The following is a 21,754-nucleotide window of genomic DNA, read 5'->3' as shown; positions in this document are numbered from 1 at the left end:
ATGTCCTGACAAGCTCAATGTACTTGAAGTGAGTGTTTTACAATTATGAGCCATGTCCTGACAAGCTCAATGTACTTGAAGTGAGTATTTTACAATTATGAGCCATGTCCTGACAAGCTCAATGTACTTGAAGTGAGTATTTTACAATTATGAGCCATGTCCTGACAAGCTCAATGTACTTGAAGTGAGTATTTTACAATTATGAGCCATGTCCTGACAAGCTCAATGTACTTGAAGTGAGTATTTTACAATTATGAGCCATGTCCTGACCAGCTCAATGTACTTGAAGTGAGTATTTTACAATTATGAGCCATGTCCTGACAAGCTCAATGTACTTGAAGTGAGTATTTTACAATTATGAGCCATGTCCTGACAAGCTCAATGTACTTGAAGTGAGTATTTTACAATTATGAGCCATGTCCTGACAAGCTCAATGTACTTGAAGTGAGTATTTTACAATTATGAGCCATGTCCTGACAAGCTCAATGTACTTGAAGTGAGTATTTTACAATTATGAGCCATGTCCTGACAAGCTCAATGTACTTGAAGTGAGTATTTTACAATTATGAGCCATGTCCTGACAAGCTCAATGTACTTGAAGTGAGTATTTTACAATTATGAGCCATGTCCTGACAAGCTCAATGTACTTGAAGTGAGTATTTTACAATTATGAGCCATGTCCTGACAAGCTCAATGTACTTGAAGTGAGTATTTTACAATTATGAGCCATGTCCTGACAAGCTCAATGTACTTGAAGTGAGTATTTTACAATTATGAGCCATGTCCTGACCAGCTCAATGTACTTGAAGTGAGTATTTTACAATTATGAGCCATGTCCTGACAAGCTCAATGTACTTGAAGTGAGTATTTTACAATTATGAGCCATGTCCTGACCAGCTCAATGTACTTGAAGTGAGTATTTTACAATTATAAGCCATGTCCTGACAAGCTCAATGTACTTGAAGTGAGTATTTTACAATTATGAGCCATTATGTCCTGTACATCATTCAATGCTTTAAAAGTAAACATCCCAATGTGTTCATTGTAGTGCTTGCAGGGGTGTAACAGGCCATCAAGCCCGGGGGGAATGTCCAAATCTTTCATTTGCCCGGCTACCATAATTACTCTATTGGTACAAATGCAGAAAATAAAAAATTGGGCTACAGGAAAATGCCCATTACACCTTTTTGTCAAATTTGTCCCGGTATTGCAAGCAGGGGGAAACTCCCCCCCCCCCCCACCAGTCGGTACACCACTGAGTGCTTGTCAAATAAACTAAAGAAAGATTAATTGGTGGTTAAAATTTACAACACATCTTAAATATGACACCTACAAAAATATACCTATGTTTGAGTTGGTACAAACCAACATGGATCCTAATCCTATATAATTACAGTTAAAAAAATATATATTGTATGCACCAAATAAAGTTAAATCCTTCGTATGTTTGGCCAAAAAAAAAAGGTTTGTTTGTCCATAGAGGCTTATGAAACAGTTGGGTCGGTAGGTCGGATTTTTTTTTTTTACAGATATTGCACTTGAAACTGACAATTTGAAGATTGGTAAATAAGTCAAAACACACAGCACTTTACTGGTTTAACTCTTGAGATGGTTCTGCATGTTATACTGTTCATTTTCTTTACACTTTCTTTCTTTAAATTTATACTAACCATTGTTTTACTAGCACATTCAACGCAAATTTAAAAAAAAAAGAAAAAAAAAGACACGGTCGGGACCAGAATACACGGTCGGTCGGACGTGGACAAACAAACAATTTTTTTTTGGCCTTATCTTTGTATTACTAGCAATATCATTAAAATTTGCATAGATGTATCTAATAACAATATCATATAATTAAGCAGAAAAGGTTCTTTTTCAGATCCAAACCTGACACTCACTCAGAATATTTCAATTCCTGTCAGGAATCTTGATCGCTCTGTGGTGTTTCTAGATGCTACTAAAAATAGCATGGAATAAAGAATAGAGCACGAAGTGCGATGGAATTGCAACTCCGATCGTCGATGTGAGGTCAGCGATAAATCACGCTTGCAACATGTGGGCGTAGATGGCAGCAGCATTTTTCTTTAATTAGCATATTCATGACGTCATGTTAACGTAAGTCTCCACAGCACTACGCATATTTTTTTAGGTAGCTTTTAGTACTATCGTGGTGGCAGCAGCATTTTTCTTCACTTTTCTAAAATGGCGGCGCCCAGGGTTTAATGACAAATTCTTCTATTTATCAATATTTCATGAAAATTTACCAAACAAACGGATACAGTAATGACAGTTAATATTTAAAGTACATGTATAAATGGTCACAGTTATAAAAGAAAGAATATAAGAAACATAAACAAATGAATTGTAGCAATATTCAATATTAATGGCAGCGGCCGTGACTTATCAATGGCGCTGGCGGAAGCCGACGGTGTCGCCACCTTTTTGCATTGCGCTGGTATACGAGTTGCAACGGCCTGAAAATAGCAACACTGTCTGGTCTTGATGATGTAGCCAAACTTTCTGGTTGCTGTTTATTTATGAGCTGGTCATAAATCTTGTCTAGTTAGTACGCCCCCTCGTCTTTGTTCATGGTCTTATAGCCTCTGCTCCTTATCCAGATTGTTTCTTTAAGCCAGCTTCTAATAAACAGCAACAAAGTGGTTTTGCCATGTCATCAAGACCAGACAATGTTGCCGTTTCTAGTAACATCTAGAAACACCAGAGTGATCAAGATTCCCGACAGGAATTGAAATATTTCTGAGTGAGTATCAGTTTTGGGATCTGAAAAAGAACTTTTTCTTGCAATCTTTTAATTTCAATTCTTGAAAAGCTCCTTTTTCAAGGAATTGGAGCCTTAGATCCATATCATACTTAAAGCAGTAGCAAAAAAGCAAACTAAAACAGTACCAACTGACCAGCAGGGAAACTTAGAATGGATCTTAAAAAGACTCAAGTAGTATACATAACCAAGGAAATAAATGTTTAAAACTGTTTAATATGTACAACAACATCCAAAATTTAGGGTTAAAAAGACAAAACAACCTTTTGTCTTTTTAACCCTAAATTTTGGATGTTGTTGTACATATTAAACAGTTTTTACATGTAAAGCAGCAGGAAGAAATGTTTGATCCATACCGCAGAAGGTAGGACATTAGCCAACGGGGGTCGACGATAAGTGTGGGGTGTGTTAGCGTACTGAAAATTGCTCAAATAATGTGAGTGTGCACAGAAAAAGCTAGCACGTAAACACTGATATGTGTTCTGTGTATGCTCACATGAGCGGGGTTGCCAGCTTCAAACACTCTACTGGTGTGAGCCGAATTCAAACATGCTCAGGGGTGAGACTTTTTTATGTGGAGTTTAAGATTTGTCACTCCCTTTGACCATTGACTGCTATATCTTATTTCACCTTGAGTTTGGTAGTGACATAGTTGTGCAGTTGAATTATGAGCGCTAACCTAGCATACACATACATACAAGGGCAGTTTGTCGACACATTTGCAGCACAACAGCATTAAGGCACTGATGTCATTACCAAACTTGAAGTGAAACAAAAGTAAAGTATGATATGGGGATTGGTTGGCAGTATAGTGTGGAAGTATACTTTCATCCATTTCGAAGGATTTTTGTTGAAAGACTGTGGTTAAGGGATCTAAAATGAGCGTTTATTGCATTTCGACAGTATTTTTTGTGGACATGAGAGCACCTCAGACCTATCGAATTGCATTCTGAATACTGAAGCATGTCTTTCTGATATCAAATAATTTTCATTTTTGAAAATCACAATATAATACAAATTTTATGACAAATTATAAAAATTTGATATTTTTCAAATTTTGATATATAACAGTCCTCGAAGTAAATTATATAAATCTAATGACATATTCTTAAAGTGTATATAGCAGGGAGGAAAAGCCGGCGGTCAATTGAAAATTTTGACCTTTCATATTGAAGATATGGGTTTTTTTCCCAAAAAGACCTAATTTTTTTGGGTGTTTTTGGAAAAAAATCCATATCTTCAATACTGAAAGGTCAAAATTTTCAATTGATCGTCGGCTTTTCATCCCACCTACATACACTTTAAGTATAAATCATCAGATTTAAAAAGTTCACTTCAAGTACTGTTAAATATCAAAAATATCAATTTCTAATTCTTCGTATTCAGAATGCAATTCGATATGTCTGATGTGCTCTAATGTCCCACAATAAATACTGTCCAAACGTTCATACCCCAGCCCTTAAGTTGTGGATCATAATAATCCATTTCAGTTACAAAATTAAGTTTGCATATAAGGCAAAAAAAAAAAAAAGTTCGTTTCAAAGCTTTAGCGCGCGTTTGTAAAATCCCACGATTTTACAAAAAACAAATGTGGATATTTTTTTATTTCAAAAAAATTTTTAGTTTTTTAGTTTTTTCCAGAAAAATCATGAAAAAAAGTATTTTGTATGCATTTGTCGCATTTGTTTTTAAATTTCTCGTGAGCTTTGAGACAAACCTTTTTTTTTTGGCCTAACAATCCAAATTCAGCTTCAATATTGCACTAGTTCTGCCAATCGGCAGGTTTCATCAACACAAAGTCAAAGTCGTACTTCTGTGGAGTTCCTACATGAGGTTGTGTGAAGACATCAGTCCATTCAAATGCAGGTAGATTACTGCTCTGGGTAGGTCCACTGATGGCATAGGACATCATCTTAGCTGACATCCCTAGATTGGTCACCTGAAAAAAGACAACACAATATATCAATGAGGTTGTGTGAAGACATCAGTCCATTCAAATGCAGGTAGATTACTGCTCTGGGTAGGTCCACTGATGGCATAGGACATCATCTTAGCTGACATCCCTAGATTGGTCACCTGAAAAAAGACAACACACATATCAAGTCCTCTGAAGGCCTGGTCGGTCAAGAGGGCAAAGCTCTTAGGGGGCTATCATTTTTTTCGGAACGGGGGTCCCAAATTTCCAAAAGTTGACATCAATAAAATTGGAACCCCCCTTATTTCAGCAACAATGATACCACCACTGATACACCTTACCCCCTAAACAGGCTAAAATTATATTGAAATCAGTCTTTTTGAATAAAATAAACACACTATCTGTGGTCAACTTGTGACTCCCTGCATTTTGGTCATCAAATATTTTATGACCCCCGCCCCCGTATATTTGGGAACCCCCTTCCGAAGAAAATGATAGCCCCCTCAGTAGCCCTGAGATTTGGCCATTTAAGACTGTCATTGTGCATATATTTAAAATGCCCATACTTTTTGATGAGTACTATCTTTTTTTAAATCAACATAAAAATATTATTGTGTATTGCATTTTGCAATATTATTGTAGTATCAAATCATGTATCAAGAGTATATACGTCATACTTGCGGCACAACCATCAGCCTCAGTGGCAGTTGAGATTGGATTAAGCTTCCTTTCTCTTGACCCAAAGGCTGACATTAAAATTGTTAACTTGATTGTTGGTAGTGGCCTTCTTTTCCTTGTTCTTTGTCTTCAAATCTGTTTCTCACTTCTCTTTCCATACAGGCCAGCATCAGCATGCTTATATACGATTTTTAGCCTGGCTTGAGCATTTTGTTTGAGCCTGGTCCCATCAGGACCCAAGCGTGACTCCACACGGAGTGACCGTTTAAACAAACAAAACACAGACGTGAAAGCACTGACACCAAACTTGAAGTGACACAAAGTACAGATTGGGCTATTCCAGTTGAAATCCATACACCCCCTATGGAACACATGACTTTAATATTCCATACAGGGGGTGTAGATTTCAAATGGAGTCACCCATTCAGGTAACCCCATTTGAAATTCACACTCCCTGTGTGGGAGATTAAAGGTCATGTCTTCCATAGGGGGTGTATAGATTTTAACTGGAATACCCCATTAGAAGTGGTTTGTATGTATAATTTGCATAACATCGTTGGGCAGGAAAAACCTCATATGTGTCCTTGGCCCCTGAACGTGTTTAAAGCAAAACCTCTTATGTAACCTGTTGGCAGATTTGTTTTAAACATGTTCAGGGACCAGAAGCACATAGAAGGTTTTTCCTGCCCAACAACGATAACTCATGTTATTTTCTATCTTGGACAATTCTACATACCTTAGTATCATAGCAACCACCAGCACTGGGTGGATCACGTAAATCTCCACGGCAACATATTGTGTTACAAGGTTCCCTGTAAGAATATGGATCATTCTTATAGTCTGAAAAAAAATCAAGTAAAATATCAGATAACAATCAGGTCATAAATGTATGGCCATTGAACACATTACACTTCATGCTGGTGGTCAAGAGAGAAAAAAAGTAATATTGGTGTTTTAAATAATTTGCAAAAACTTTTCATCTGCAAGTGCAACAACCTTAAGTTCAATCATTCGCAATTGGGGATAGCTTCAAAGCCAAACCACCAGCAGACTACTGACATCGTCATCAGAGGATCTCCCTGTCGGTCCGAAACACCGTCAATCTGAATCACTGTCAGTTCAAAAATCTAACTGAAATTAGGATTAGGGTTGATGTCTTTTTCAATTAGATTTTCGGACTGATGGGGGTTCGAGTTGATGGTGTTTCGGACTGACAGGGTGTACCCATCATCATCAGTCATTAGTCACTTTTTATGGGAACCTTTTGCCCTGCTCAACATCGCAGGATTTATTTGACGCTTACTTGCTTTGCTTTCTTTGTAGCTTACTTACTTTTTGAGGCTATGACAGTCTAAATATTTTCATATATTACATAAAACATATATTGACTGATACTTAAATGTAAGTTCATACGTGCTGGTGATAAACAATTTCTAAAAGTTTAAACTGACTTTCAGCACAGAAATCTAACTAACCTTGAATTTTCTTGTATGACACACATCATCAGAAGAAGAAGTCCTAGGACTTGCCCTTTTGTTGATCATTGGCGACTTTCGGTCGAATGAGAGCGTTGTACAAGGTTGGGAATTCCAGTCCTTGATCACAATTTAGTTCTGGCGATTTCTTCTTGATCTGGAGGGCCTCCCGCACTAAACGGGGGTACGCTCTATCGTCCTTGACTAAAACCTTGGTGGAATCCAAGTCAAGGACTGGCATTGCCAACCTTATACAACGGCCTCATTTGACCGAAAGTCAGCAATGGTCAACAAAAGTGCAGTCCATCACAATATCCTATGATGAAGATGTCTGTCACACATCAAAAATCAAGGTTAGTTAGATTTCTGTGCTGAAAGTCATGTTTAAACTTTTAGAAAAAAATATATTGACTGCTCTTTATTCTGGAAAATATACAAAATATTAAGTTCCCCTCCGTGACAAGAGACTGACCGTGGGCCTACAATCTCCAATTCGCCTCGCAGATATATTTTGCACAATTCCCCTTATGAGCAGTCAATATTAATACTACACCATCAGTATAAGGACTGGAATAATAATATAATTGAGGAATGACTTACTATTAAACCTTAGTATATTCTTGTAGGAATCCATATCAACAACGGTACTCTGGTCTCGTCTGAATATCTCTGCTCTCGATGCCAGTTGATAGGATAGCTGCTGGCCTCGTTTCTTCTTCATCTCAGGATAGGCGCTCATGTTGTATATATCTTCATAGAATGGAATATTGTATGAAGGCCAGTAACCTGTATGATTATATAGAGAAAAAAAACTCATGCACTTGCAGGACTGTTATAACATTTACCATCAGTGTTGTGGTGGAAGCACTAAAATTTAGCGAGGAACAAGCATAATTTTTGCCTTTTTATGTTGAAATTTTGTGTGCAAAAATTGTCAATTTCAGACTATTTTAGCCCAGTGTGCATTTTGGTATTTGATGGACCAGTGCACACAAAATTTAGCAATTTTACCAAATTTTGGCCCAAAATACTTGATTTTTTTGGTCTTTGAATGGAAGATAATGGGGGTATTCCAGTTGAAATCCATATACCCTCTATGGAAGACATGACCTTAACCTCCCACACAGGGAGTGTAGATTTCAAATAAAGTCACTCATTCAATTAACTCCATTTGAAATTCACACTCCCTGTTTGGAAGATTAAGGTCGTGCTTTCCACCAGGGTGTATGGATTTCAACTGGAATAGCCAATTGCAGTATAGACAATAGTAACTGTGCGCTGTCTGTTCTTACAATGTATATTAGGTCGTTGCATGAAATTGGAGCCGTTTGTGTTGGGGTGAGGTAATTAACCAGTGGCGTAGCTAGGGGTTGTGGCACCCAGGGCTAAGGATCCATGCAACCCTGCCCCCTGTGTGAGAGATTAAGGTCATGTCTTCTATAGGTGTATGGATTTCAACTGGAATACCCCAATTCCAGGGAGTACTGGAACTTCAGCGAGAAGCTGTGATTTTGACACTCCCCCTGGAGTCAGAATTTTAATGCTACACATCCTTGCGTTTGGTAGTGACATCAGAGCTTACTGACAAACTGCCCTTTTTTTACTTTACTTGTGTAAACATCCTGCAGGATTACGCTCATATATACGATTCGATATACTATGATCATCGAAACAAGGACATAGTACCTCACTACCAAACTCAAGATGAACCAAAATGTAGTCTTACACAAGAACCAGACCAAATTCCACCCCAACTGGCCATGTCATACAGGCTGCTTATATCCTTACCTGCTCTTAGTATAGGAGTCTGATCTCCACTCTGCACAAACCCTGGTATCTGTTCTATTACCCCCCCCCCCCTACTGGCCATATCATATAGGCTGCTTATATTCTCACCTGCTCTTAGTATAGGAGTCTGATCTCCACTCTGCACAAACCCTGGTATCTGTTCTATTACCCCCTCCCTCCCCTACTGGCCATATCATATAGGCTGCTTATATTCTCACCTGCTCTTAGTATAGGAGTCTGATCTCCACTCTGCACAAACCCTGGTATCTGTTCTATTACCCCCCCCCCCTCCCCCTACTGGCCATATCATATAGGCTGCTTATATCCTCACCTGCTCTTAGTATAGGAGTCTGATCTCCACTCTGCACAAACCCTGGTATCTGTTCTATTACCCCCCCCTCCTACTGGCCATGTCATATAGGCTGCTTATATTCTCACCTGCTCTTAGTATAGGAGTCTGATCTCCACTCTGCACAAACCCTGGTATCTGTTCTATTACCCCCCCCCCTCCCCCTACTGGCCATATCATATAGGCTGCTTATATTCTCACCTGCTCTTAGTATAGGAGTCTGATCTCCACTCTGCACAAACCGTGGTATCTGTTCTATTACCCCCCCTACTGGCCATGTCATATAGGCTGCTTATATTCTCACCTGCTCTTAGTATAGGAGTCTGATCTCCACTCTGCACAAACCGTGGTATCTGTTCTATTACCCCCCCCCCTCCCCCAACTGGCCATGTCATACAGGCTGCTTATATCCTCACCTGCTCTTAGTATAGGAGTCTGATCTCCACTCTGCACAAACCGTGGTATCTGTTCTATTACCCCCCCCTCCCCTACTGGCCATATCATATAGGCTGCTTATATCCTCACCTGCTCTTAGTATAGGAGTCTGATCTCCACTCTGCACAAACCCTGGTATCTGTTCTATTACCCCCCCCCCTCCTACTGGCCATGTCATATAGGCTGCTTATATTCTCACCTGCTCTTAGTATAGGAGTCTGATCTCCACTCTGCACAAACCCTGGTATCTGTTCTATTACCCCCCCCCTCCCCTACTGGCCATATCATATAGGCTGCTTATATTCTCACCTGCTCTTAGTATAGGAGTCTGATCTCCACTCTGCACAAACCGTGGTATCTGTTCTATTACCCCCCCTCCTACTGGCCATGTCATATAGGCTGCTTATATTCTCACCTGCTCTTAGTATAGGAGTCTGATCTCCACTCTGCACAAACCCTGGTATCTGTTCTATTACCCCCCCCCTCCCCAAACTGGCCATGTCATACAGGCTGCTTATATCCTCACCTGCTCTTAGTATAGGAGTCTGATCTCCACTCTGCACAAACCCTGGTATCTGTTCTATTACCCCCCCCCCCCTCCCCCAACTGGCCATGTCATACAGGCTGCTTATATCCTCACCTGCTCTTAGTATAGGAGTCTGATCTCCACGCTGCACAAACCCTGGTATCTGTTTTATTACCCCCCTCCCCTCCCCCTACTGGCCATGTCATATAGGCTGCTTATATCCTCACCTGCTCTTAGTATAGGAGTCTGATCTCCACTCTGCACAAACCCTGGTATCTGTTCTATTACCCATAATGCATTATTTTCAATCTCTTTACTTATCCTCTTCCTGTCTATAATCATGTATTGATTATTGTAGGTACCTGCAACAAGGAGATATAAAAAACATGGAGAAAATATAGATTACATAATACATTGTTCCTTTAATGATAAATCGATTTGCCGACAGGCTTTACATAAAATGGGTAACATTGTTTCAAGCAAAAGACTCCGTCCATTTAATTGGTAATTGACCTGCAGCCTATGAACATTTTACCCGGAAAGCGACTATCAATTCGCTGTCATAGTGAATACATCATACCTTGGTTACTGGTTCGCACTTGGTTTGCACACCTGTTAGCAACTCACTGACTTTTGTGTTGTGATCATTTTGATCCTCGTTCCGATAACAAAGATAGCTTTAACCAGTTGACCTGTCAACTATCGATTTTAACGTCACACTATATGACAGAGAATAAGTAATGAATAGGCAGGTTTCATGTACGCCACGGGTCACTAGCCCTGGAGGCACAACAAGGATATTGGAGCACGTGAAAATGAAATATCACCTACAGAGTGCTAAAATTCCTTACAAAGGATGATAATAGTTTGTTTGTCCTCCTCCACACTTGACTGACTCTCAATGCAGGTCATTTTTATCAACCTTTTAACCTTTCGTGCAAGCGCCCTATATAGAAATTTGTGTGTAAGCAACTCACTGGAGAAAGTGATACCTTTGTTGTCATGTATCCCAAAGTTGCATGAAAGAACGAAATAAGAAATGTAATCTTAGTTGGTGCAGCCTATAACCATGTAGTTTTCCACTTGTAGACAATCACAAAATTTGTTCATCAGGAAAGAAAGAAAGAAAGAAAAAGAAAGAAAGAAAAGAAAGAAAGAAAGAAAGAAAGAAAGAAAGAAAGAAAGAAAGAAAGAAAGAAAGAAAGAAAAGAAAGAAAGAAAGAAAGAAAGAAAGAAGAGGAGAGAGGACAGGAGAGGAAGGGAGGGGAGAGGGGAGGAGAGGAGAGGAGAGGAGTGGATTACCTGAGTTATATTTGGCCAGTACATCAGCCCACTCTTTGCCACTATGTGCCATAAAATTGGCAACTCTAACTCGTTGCCAAGCCAACAGAGATTCTGGAACCACAAGTTTGTATAGGGTGTTGTTGTACATGTTATTGGTAGTTTGTAGCATCACAAGTCCACTGCTTAAGAGGTAGAAGTCATCTATTGATTCCAGGATACCTAGATAGATACACAATATAACATATTTTGGTTATTTATTGATAATAACCTTTAAAAGCAGGGGTCAATAGGCGGCCAACTGGTCAGATCCAGCTTGCAAGACGGCTTAATTCCCAATTGCTTCACCCCACCCAGGTGTAAAATGGGGAGCTGCTGGGGGTAATCACAATCTAAGTCAGCTGAAAGTACCTGCGCATCAGTTGCGGACTTGTGGAAGCGGAAATGATTCTGATATATCCTAATGGCAGCGGAATAATTGTTGAAGTGTGCTGGTACTTAGGTATAGCGCACATTAAATCACCGACATTTATTTATTTATTTAATAAACACTAATTACCAGGATAACTTGAAAAGGATGTCTGTTTTGCAGCCACTGCTTCATTAGCCACATTGAAGTTGTAATGTTTATATATACGAATCGTTGCACTGTAGGAAAACCAAGTGGAATGACCCATGAAGATATCTTCAAAACCAGGAAGAACCTAGCAAGAGAAAAAAAGAAGAAAAACGCACAGTGATTTACAGTGCACAACTCAGAGGCATAAACCCAGAAGCCTCAGCACACTATACAGGAATTCGCTGACCACTGTGGCACAAGATGCACCATATAAACCATTTTAGCAACAATCAGGGACTTGCAGATAACAAGTGCACTATCTATAGATGAGTTGACTTCTGACGTCAATGCCTGGCATCATATTTTGTTCAGTTTTGCTCATGTTTTTGAAGCAGCGCCCGCAGGCGATGCTTCCCTATTTAATTTCACTGAAATGGCTTGCATACGATTAGGTGATATTCCTCAACTTTCGTTGATACACCATTCAAAATACATTATGATAATCGAGCTCAAATGAGCCTAGAATATTACAGGTTAGGCGCATGCACATGCTGTATTTTGTTATGAGTTTGATTTGCATGGCAGTACATGACTGAGAAAGAGAATAAGCATAGTTTGTCTTTTTAACAGTCTGTGCAAGGGTTGGCCGGTTTGTAGTATGTATTGACAGTGTAAGTAGAGGTTTAGGTGAGACCACCAGATTTGGAAGGGGTTAGGGCCTATATTATATTATTCAGTCGTAAATTTGCACTATACTCTGATTAAAAACAAACGACACGACATTTTATAAAGTGACTGTAGTGCCCTTAGTGAAACCAGATGAATGGTAAATACCTAGATAGATAGATAAATTAATAAAAACAAATAATTATTTGGATTTATTTGGTGGATCAACCAATGGGCCCGTCTTACGCTTCGTTGCTATAGGCCTACGCACATATTAATACGCACACACGCATAGCAACCCAGCGAGCACGCGTCAACCTCACTGAGACGTAAAAATGGCAGAGACGGTACGAAAATTGCAACAGTAAATTCTATTACCGTTAGAAGATTTTAAGCAGTTATGTCATCATATTAAGGGGGGTCACCGACCATGGGGGGCTTGATGGCCGCAGTTTTTCGGCAATTTTCCTGTGGAATTTTCTAAATTTTCAGATATAGATCGATCGGAGGCACATGCCTGTCCATATCACGCTACACGCAATTGATTTAAAGGTAGGCCCTATGTAAATTTGTAATTTGAAAATAAATTTTGAGTTTTGATGCGTTTGACAATAATTTAAGTAGGCCTAGAGAGGAAGAAAGACAAGAGTAGGAGAAAGGGAAAGAAAAAAACTAACGTAAGAGATATAGATAGAAGGAAAAAGACACAGAGAAAAATGAGAAAGAAGTAAAGAAACGATGTGAGCAAAAGTAAAGAGAGATAGAAGGACTGAGAACGAAGGAAATCAAGAAAGAAAGAGATGAAGGGAAAGAAAGGTTTAATGACAATCAGCCCTGAAGAGAAATAAATAAATAAATGGTGGGAAAGGGTAGGAATGAAAGAAAGCGAGGACGTAAGTATGTGTCGAAAAGAGATCAAAGAAAACAACGAACGAAAGAAAGAAAGAAAGCAAGAAAGAAAGAAAGAAAGGAAGGAAGGGGAAGTGAGAAATGGAAAGAAAGAAGTAAAAAGAAGGTATGGCCTACCAAAAATACGCAAAATGGATTTGTGTTTTGGTCAAATTCTAATATGCAAACATGCGTTATTGGGCTGGTAAAAGCGATACCAATTGCCATAATTACCATTTCCCTCCCCCCACCACCGGAATTTACGCCTATGTAACTCAACCTTCTTGAAACTCAATGTTGCTATAGACTAGGCCTACTTGATGAAACAGAAACAAATTTAAAAGTAAGAACGAACGAACGAACGAAAGAAAGAAACGGCCACATAACATGCGTGCAAAAGTGGAACAAATTTGCCAGTAACTGATATTTTTATAATTATATGTAGGCCTACATCTGAACGTTATATTTTTCCACCAAGTAAACTTACACGAAGTACAATTTCTGTGTTCAAGTGCTTTACTCCAAAGTGTTCTCACAGTATACACTGGTATAAAGCTTAACTCATTTGCTTCCACTTCAAACAGTGTGCATAAAACACAAACCTATTAAATGCCAAACATTTCGTTGAGCATACACTTTATCAACGTGTTTAGAGTTTTTGTAACACTTTTTAACACTGAAAAGTGTTTATTTAGGCCTGTCCAATTCACACTAAGTGTAAAAGACACCTAAACACCAAAGCAAACATGAAGTTAACACATAAACACAAAGAATAATCATATGACAGTATTAAGATCCTAAACATCGGACATGTTGAGTTCCAAAATTGTTTAAAAAGTAATAAAATACAACAGTAAAACATCTACCCCCCCTTACAAAAAAAATTCATCACAGATTCCAAAATTTCAAAGATTTCCTTTGACGCTGCTTAACCCTTTTAAAGGGTTTTTTTATTTAGTGATTGCATGATTGGTTTACTCGAAATATCGATATACATGTACCAGTCCTTTGCTTTTGTTGATAAATATTGAGGTCAACTCATCTATACATACCACAATAAACCATGCAGCCAGGATCAAGAGATAATAAGCAGTTAGTTCCTTGCCCAGGGGAATTTCAAATTAGGGGCCATCCATAATTTTCGCCATTTTCACTTACGCACAAAGCGTGCATAACTTTTTACCCCCTTCCCCCCCTCGAGTTATGCACAAATAAAATGGCGAAAATTTTGCATGAGTAGGGCCCTACTACTGATCCAAATACTATGTGGATACCTTAGTGCGGGCATATACGATGCAACTTTGGTGCAGGAGTACCCACTATAAAATCAAAATTAAACTGTAGGAATGGTGTGAAGGTCTCCTTACAATTTTATTTTCTTTCTTCATATCAGATAAACTTTCGGATAAAGTTTAACACCATTCATTCCTTATGGCATGCAAAACGTTTATAGGACCACTGTGCATAATAGACTCGAAATAAAACGTTAAAGAAAATATCACTATTGGTATATGATAGAATTTGTTAAACAATTTCATTAAAATTTTCTTAGGTTATTAACTATGAATAAAATGTTGGGAAAATACCATTATTTTACACTTTCATATTTTTTTATTGCTCAAACAAATCGCCATTTTTCTTATGCACACATGACCAAATTTTTTACCCCCTCCCCCCCTCTTACGCACGCTTTGTGCATAACTTAAAATGGTGAAAATTATGGACGGCCCCTTAGCTCAATTATTCCACAAAAGCAAACAGGACAGTGCATTATGGAAACAGTGTTTTTAATTATTCGCTCTATTTGCCCTTTGCACGGATCCTCCATCTTGCTACCAAAATGAGGTTCTCCCAGCAAACGCATGCGCAAAAAGTGCATTTTTGTTACTTGCGCTTTTGAAGGCTTTTGCAAAGCATATGCGGCAGTTAACACACACGATTGACAGGCGTACGCACACGCAATTTGCCGGTAGTACCTTGTTTTGAGATTACCGTGTGATCGGTGAATAAGTATTATATTAATATATTTTGTTACCAAAACTCATGGAAGAAAGCCACTCAATTTGGATGGTTGGAGAGAAACCTAGCTACATGTAAGGCCTTGGTTATCAGTGATCACATGAATTAATTATGCTGAATTAAGATCATGTAGAAAACATACCTTCACAAGGACTGAGCAATGTCCCGACTTGGCTATATACAATGAGAATTCATGTTGCGTCATCTTCTCCCAGTCTGGAATGGTAGATGGGTCAAGTGCATACTGTATATCGCTGAGATCCCCAATGCTATTTAAGGTTTGGATCGCAAACATATCCAATGGCTGTAAAGGAAATTATAAAACAATATAAAGCAATCACTATTCAATCAATAAATCAATCAAGCAAGCATTTAAATTGGAATCATAAAATTAATCAACTGGACTCACTTTCATTTTGAGAGGCTACGGTATTGCACCATATATCCTAGGTGCATCTTCAGGCAGTCAGGCTGTCTGTTGGCTGGCAGCAAAAGGTCATTGACCTGTGACAAGATGGTGTTGCCAGAGGGCGATGACCTTGAGTCAAACTTCTTAGGAATGTTCTTGATGAGTCCAGTTGATTAGTTTAATATTTATTACTAGTAGTCACCCGTCTTTCGCGGTCACCATCTTTCGAGGTCACCATCTTTCATGGTCACTGTCTTTTGCTATACTGATATTTTATATAATTTTTGGAAATTGTCGAAAGTCTCAGGGAAAATCTTCAAAAGTCACCAATTTGGGCTACCAAACCATGGGTTTGGTAACTCTGATTTAAAACTTACTATATTTTGATATGGCATAGCATTATAACCATCCAGCAAGCCATCAATATGAGCTACAACAAGCGCCATCACCTGCCAGTAGGCAACCCTGGGATTCTTGGCTATCATCTTCCTCATCCATTTATCTTGGGAAGCAAAGAAATCACAGACCTTCTGTACAACCTCCGGTTTTTGGTCATCGTAAAATGTCCCATTCATGTTGACAACCATTTGATATATTCTCCTATTGAAAACAAGTATATCATAACAACAAAAAATTGAAAATGATTATGTAGGTTCCAAAATATCTGACAGTCTTGGCAAATGTATAGTTGTATGTATTACCGTAAAAACTGGATAGTTAGCATATGTGCTTACTACATGTATCAAGCGCTTTTGAAAACATGAAATTATACCGATGTCTGGCGCTTTACCAACTGAGCTAATGGGGTTGAGACACACATTTACAGGTTTACTTGTTCATATATAAGTATGTGTATCGATGATTTGCTCAAAACCCTTTACACTTTTGTATATGGGGCCCTTCAATGTTCGCATGTTTTAAAAGCACTCGAAAGTAAGCACATTATGCTATAACTATCGAGTTTTTATGGTGTACATGTATATATGTGACATGATCAAGGGGAATGAGTCGGATGTCGCTAATATTGAATTGGAGATATTAGCAAAGAAAGTGTTAAAATTCTTTTGTTTTATATTGTTTTCAGCGATTGATAAATTGACATAACTTCGCTAAGAAAAAATGTATCAACATGGGGTTTTCAGTTTCTGAAAGCTCTCATTCCCCTTGATCATGTCACATATATGAAGGTCATTTAAGTTCTCTACCTCCTCTCTAATATATCTGCTGTATATTGTAGCGTCTTTAAAAACTCAACATGATTATACATTGGAATGTCACCTACGAAAGAATGCAAATGTATATTGATGACTTTTTCAGATTTGTGTAGGTGATCTCAGATTTGATATACCAGAAATGCATGTACATCATGTATCCCTCCTACAGGGTGTTGTGATGTACCCTGTATAATTGTGTATCATGAAATAGGGGAAGTTACCTTTATAATCATGCAATAGTTTGTTTATTATTATGTCAAGGGGAAATCCCTGAGACTGTAAAGAAAGATGATGACATCATGGGAAAAACCCACAGGAAGTGATGTAAGGTGAAATGTTAATGTCTATGATTAGAACATTGGGAAAATCCCAGATGGGGGATAAAACACAATGTTGGTAGTAATTCTAGGCAGACTTGTATCGATTTGATTGTAAAATGTGGTTGGTGTAGTTATCTCTCAAAAAGAGAGATCAATAATAATTCAGCTGGGTACTCAGAGAGTATTACAAAGTGTGGCCATGGAGGATTCCTACAGTGCTACAAGTTCAGCCTTGACTGAAATTATGATTATTATTTCGAGCTACTTAAAATGGACCAAAGTAAGACATCAGGGTCTACTGCGGATTGTAGAGGCGACTTTATGAAATTTTGTTACAATTATTATCATCTGGATACAGATCTGACAGGCTGCAATAGCCTTTATTATTGTCACAGTTGATAGTGTTGATCTGGGCTATGCTTACAGTCCAATTCCTTGAAAGAAAGGAAATTACAAACCAGAAATATTTTATGTAGTCAAAGTACTACTATTTACTAGTGTTTTCGGAGAAGATCTAGAATACGCCAAAGAACGTTATTCTTCCAAGAAAGGAAATATATTCTTCTGTCGACTTGCTGAAGTCTGGTATTTTGATTCAACGCAACTGTCAAAATAAGTGGGGACAACTGCATCGCAGTCCTGCTTCCTGAAGATATTGTGTGAAAGGTGGAAATAGCACCAAGTTTGGAGAAAGCAGCGCAAGGAGTTAAATGTGGAGAACTGCGCAAGGAGTTTAGCATAGGAGAACGGCGCAAGGAGTTTAGTATAGGAGAACTGCGCAAGGAGTTATAAACGTGTTTGGAGAACACCATTTTCGTATGAGGATTTTATACGCAAGGATTTATCAATGCAAGTGTACAAAGGACTTCGCTGGTTTTCGCAGGACAAGTGAATAAGGATATATTTTACATCAGTCGTCCAGAACATTGCAAGAACTTTATGATCGCCAAGAAGAAGAATGCTGGCTAAGTAGAAAATAGATAAAGAGTGATTATTTTTGATTATTGTGTATGTGCATTTGTTATCATATATTGTATCAATAATAACTTGCTTTCAATTAAAGGTTTAGATTTTGTTAGCTTAAACAGTGTATTTGTGTTGTGCATTCGTGTGAGTTCGGGTAAAAGGTGATTTTGGCCTTGAGTCAAGTACGACTCGTAACAGTGTGTAGATTTGAAATGGAGTCACCCATTCAGGTATTACTCCATTTGAAATTCACACTCCCTGTGTGGAAGATTAAAGTCATATCTTGCACAGGGTGACATATGGCTTTCAAAGAGAATACCCTAAAAAGATACACATGAAACAAATATGTGACTAGAGTCAGATATCGCTAATATATCTAATTGGCACAATTACAGTGTTCAAATTATTTTGTTTTAAATTGTTTTTAGTCATTGATAAATTGCTCATAACTTGGTAACCAGATGTCCGATCTTGATGGGGTTTGCATCAACATGTAGCATTCGTAAACTGCCAGAAAACGATGTTAAATCTTCTAATTGAAAATTGCCGACATATGACTCACACTGACATCGCCTGGCTATTGGTACAGCAGAGATACTAAAATCAATACCCGGATCGATACACGTGAATGTGTTATGCACGATTTGATATTTAGACGAAAATCTTTGGATACAGGGGTAGAAAATTATCTCCCGTAATTGATTTAGTCTAAAGAAGCCAGATTTGGTTCCTTGCACTTGCATACAATGTATATGTTGAATGGATATGATAGTCGTTAGCTTGCGTCTTGAGAAAGAAGCTTGCGTCTTGAACTCAAAAACTTGACAAAAATTCTGATTTTATGTGCCGAACTATAGTGCAGTGTACATGTAGGCCAATCGTGGAAGTAGTCTAAAATCAGATGAACTATGGCGTATACCATGCTCACTTACACACAGGGAGGTCAGTCACCGGGCTATTGTCAGTAGCTTTAGTCAGATGTCCTTCAGCCCATTATGTGTCTCAAAATCATTAAACATTTCGGAACAAAATGACCATGCGTGGCGGTGGATTCAACCTACCATGGCGATTTCTGCCATGAAGATATCAGGCCGATGACACTGTGTGACTCATTACCAACATCATGCCACATATCAAAATTATTAAACTAATAACTTACTTTGCTGTTAGAGCCCCTTCTAAGTACCCTGCTGCATACAATATATCTGTATCCTTGGATTTCTTGTCTCCATAACCAGACTTGATGTTGAGGACGCTCCATCCCGTCTCCTCAATGCTATCATTAAAGGTTGCTACGGCCACACCACCAACTTGATCCAACACACCCACCTCTAGATGTGGCTTGTCATTTTGGAAGTAAAACGTGGCTTGGGTTGCGCTTGAATTTGACCCTGTGCAAAAATCAATGGCAATGCAGATACAAGAGAAGTGATATAAAATATAACTGTTCATCCCGTTGGGGGAGGGGTAGTACAAGGAACTTATACGATGTCCTCATTCACAAACTGATACTATCTGTCCATCGTATAAGACTGTTTATAATACTGCACGGTCGCTGGTTGAAGGAATATTACACAGTCAAGAATAGGCTCCATCATTTTTTTGTTCTGATCCCTCCCAGTCTCCCAAAACATCAAATCATCAAAAGCGTTGCACATTTACTTACTTAAGACTGTCCTTTTTCATATAACGCAGACAAAGTAGGGCCAAGCTACCTAGAAATGGTCAAATTTTGGCAAGAAATATCTCTGTGTAATCCTATGTAAGTCCCATATCACATCGTTATCGGCGATCAAGATTTTTTTTTCTGAAGTTTGGGTGGTACCCACTAGCGTCATGCACGTGACATGACACAGCTAAAATTATCCACCGGAAATCGGGGATCATTAAAACGTCAACAAATTTCAAAACACAGAAAGTAGTCAACTTAATGGCGAGCGGTCCGAATTTTGAGCCATACAAGTTTACGTGGTGAACTAGGGGAGGGGTACAAATCAAATGACAGGCAAGCATGGGTCACATTTTGGTCATTTAGTATGGTGCCCCCCTCACATTTTTGGTCATTTAGTATGCCCCCGGCGACCCTGTATGGCGAGGTCAAAATCCCCAAATATTTTTCTTGCCCCCCAGTTTTGAGGCAAAACCCTAAAATTACATAAATTTCCACATTTTGCTCAACATTTGTTGATCCCCCGCCCCCCCCGAAATTCACTTTTCCCCCATGCCCTCGTCATACCTAGGTCCGTAGATGTCATTATGTTTGTGATAAAGACTGAAGTCTTGCAACATGGACATGGTCATGAACATGGGCCCGGGTCATGGGTATACTATTAATTTAAGCTTAAATACCATGCTTACTGAAGTTTGCTGCAGCTGCATGTGCTTCGATTACGGTCAAACTATAGGTGGAACTTAATAGTAATATAAGTATTAACTTCAACATGTTGAATCTTGTATGTCTAAACTGTAGTCGATATACAATCCATCGAGTCAGTGAGTGAGTCTATATGCGATGATATGTGTTTGTGTCCCAGTAGTCGGCGAAATTTATATCATGTGAGCTGTCATGTGATACAAAATTTACCCAAACGACTGATGGCGCCCCTGGATTATAATTAAAGACCGAATTAAAAAAGAGCTACGGTAATAAAAAAAAACCTTTAAAGGGTTAAGCAGCGTCAAAGGAAATCTTTGAAATTTTGGAATCTGTGATGAATTTTTTTGTAAGGGGGGGTCGATGTTTTACTGTTGTATTTTATTACTTTTTTAACTATTTTGGAACTCAACATGTCCGATGTTTAGGATCTTAATACTGTCATATGATTATTCTTTGTGTTTATGAGTTAACTTCATGTTTGCTTTGGTGTTTAGGTGTCTTTTACACTTAGTGTGAATTAGACAGGCCTAAATAAACACTTTTCAGTGTTAAAAAGTGTTACAAAAACTCTAAACACTTTGATAAAGTGTATGCTCAACGAAATGTTTGGCATAATAGGTTTGTGTTTTATGCACACTGTTTGAAGTGGAAGCAAAGGAGTTAAGCTATATACTGTACACTTTGGAGTAAAGCACTTGAACACAGAAATTGTACTTCGTGTAAGTTTATTTGGTGGAAAAATATAACGTTCAGATGTACATATAATTACAAAAATTAGTTACTGGCAAAAGTAAGGCTCTGTTGAAAGATTGATTACATGAAATCTGGTTTGGCAGATGAGTGTGATACAGTTTGTAGTGGTAAATGTGGACATTATAAACTTATTTAAAGTTAGATGTGGAGAAGTACATCTATATAAATAAAAGGAAGGTTGCCCATCTTGTGCGCGAGTGTTCTCCGAATTGCCTAGACTTTCGGCTTTGATTTAATGGTATATTGATCGGGTACATATTGCCATTTTTCCATCGGACATTCGTTTTTGCAAAAATTGATGGTAACTAAGAGAATAACATAAAAAACCGTTGTGTTGCTATGCAATGAAAATCGCAG

General features: G+C 38.4%; 1 protein-coding gene across 1 annotated transcript; it reads right to left on the bottom strand.

Annotated features, from left to right (window-relative positions):
• Window positions 1-4,460: 4,460 nt before the first annotated feature.
• On the bottom strand, window positions 4,461-20,712 carry LOC140164952 (phospholipase B-like 1). Its single transcript, XM_072188352.1, has 10 exons — window positions 20,617-20,712; window positions 19,427-19,658; window positions 16,145-16,367; window positions 15,501-15,662; window positions 11,786-11,930; window positions 11,248-11,448; window positions 10,173-10,307; window positions 7,448-7,633; window positions 6,109-6,212; window positions 4,461-4,855 (listed from the first exon to the last, which is right to left on the bottom strand). Exons 1-10 carry the CDS (start codon window positions 20,708-20,710, stop codon window positions 4,742-4,744), a joined length of 1,596 nt encoding a protein of 531 aa, XP_072044453.1. The 5' UTR covers window positions 20,711-20,712; the 3' UTR covers window positions 4,461-4,741.
• Window positions 20,713-21,754: the final 1,042 nt, after the last annotated feature.

Source organism: Amphiura filiformis, chromosome 11, assembly GCF_039555335.1.
Source record: "Amphiura filiformis chromosome 11, Afil_fr2py, whole genome shotgun sequence".
In the NCBI taxonomy this organism is placed as follows: domain Eukaryota; kingdom Metazoa; phylum Echinodermata; class Ophiuroidea; order Amphilepidida; family Amphiuridae; genus Amphiura; species Amphiura filiformis.
Note: the sequence above shows the minus strand (reverse complement) of the source record. Positions and strands in the feature narration are given on the sequence as shown.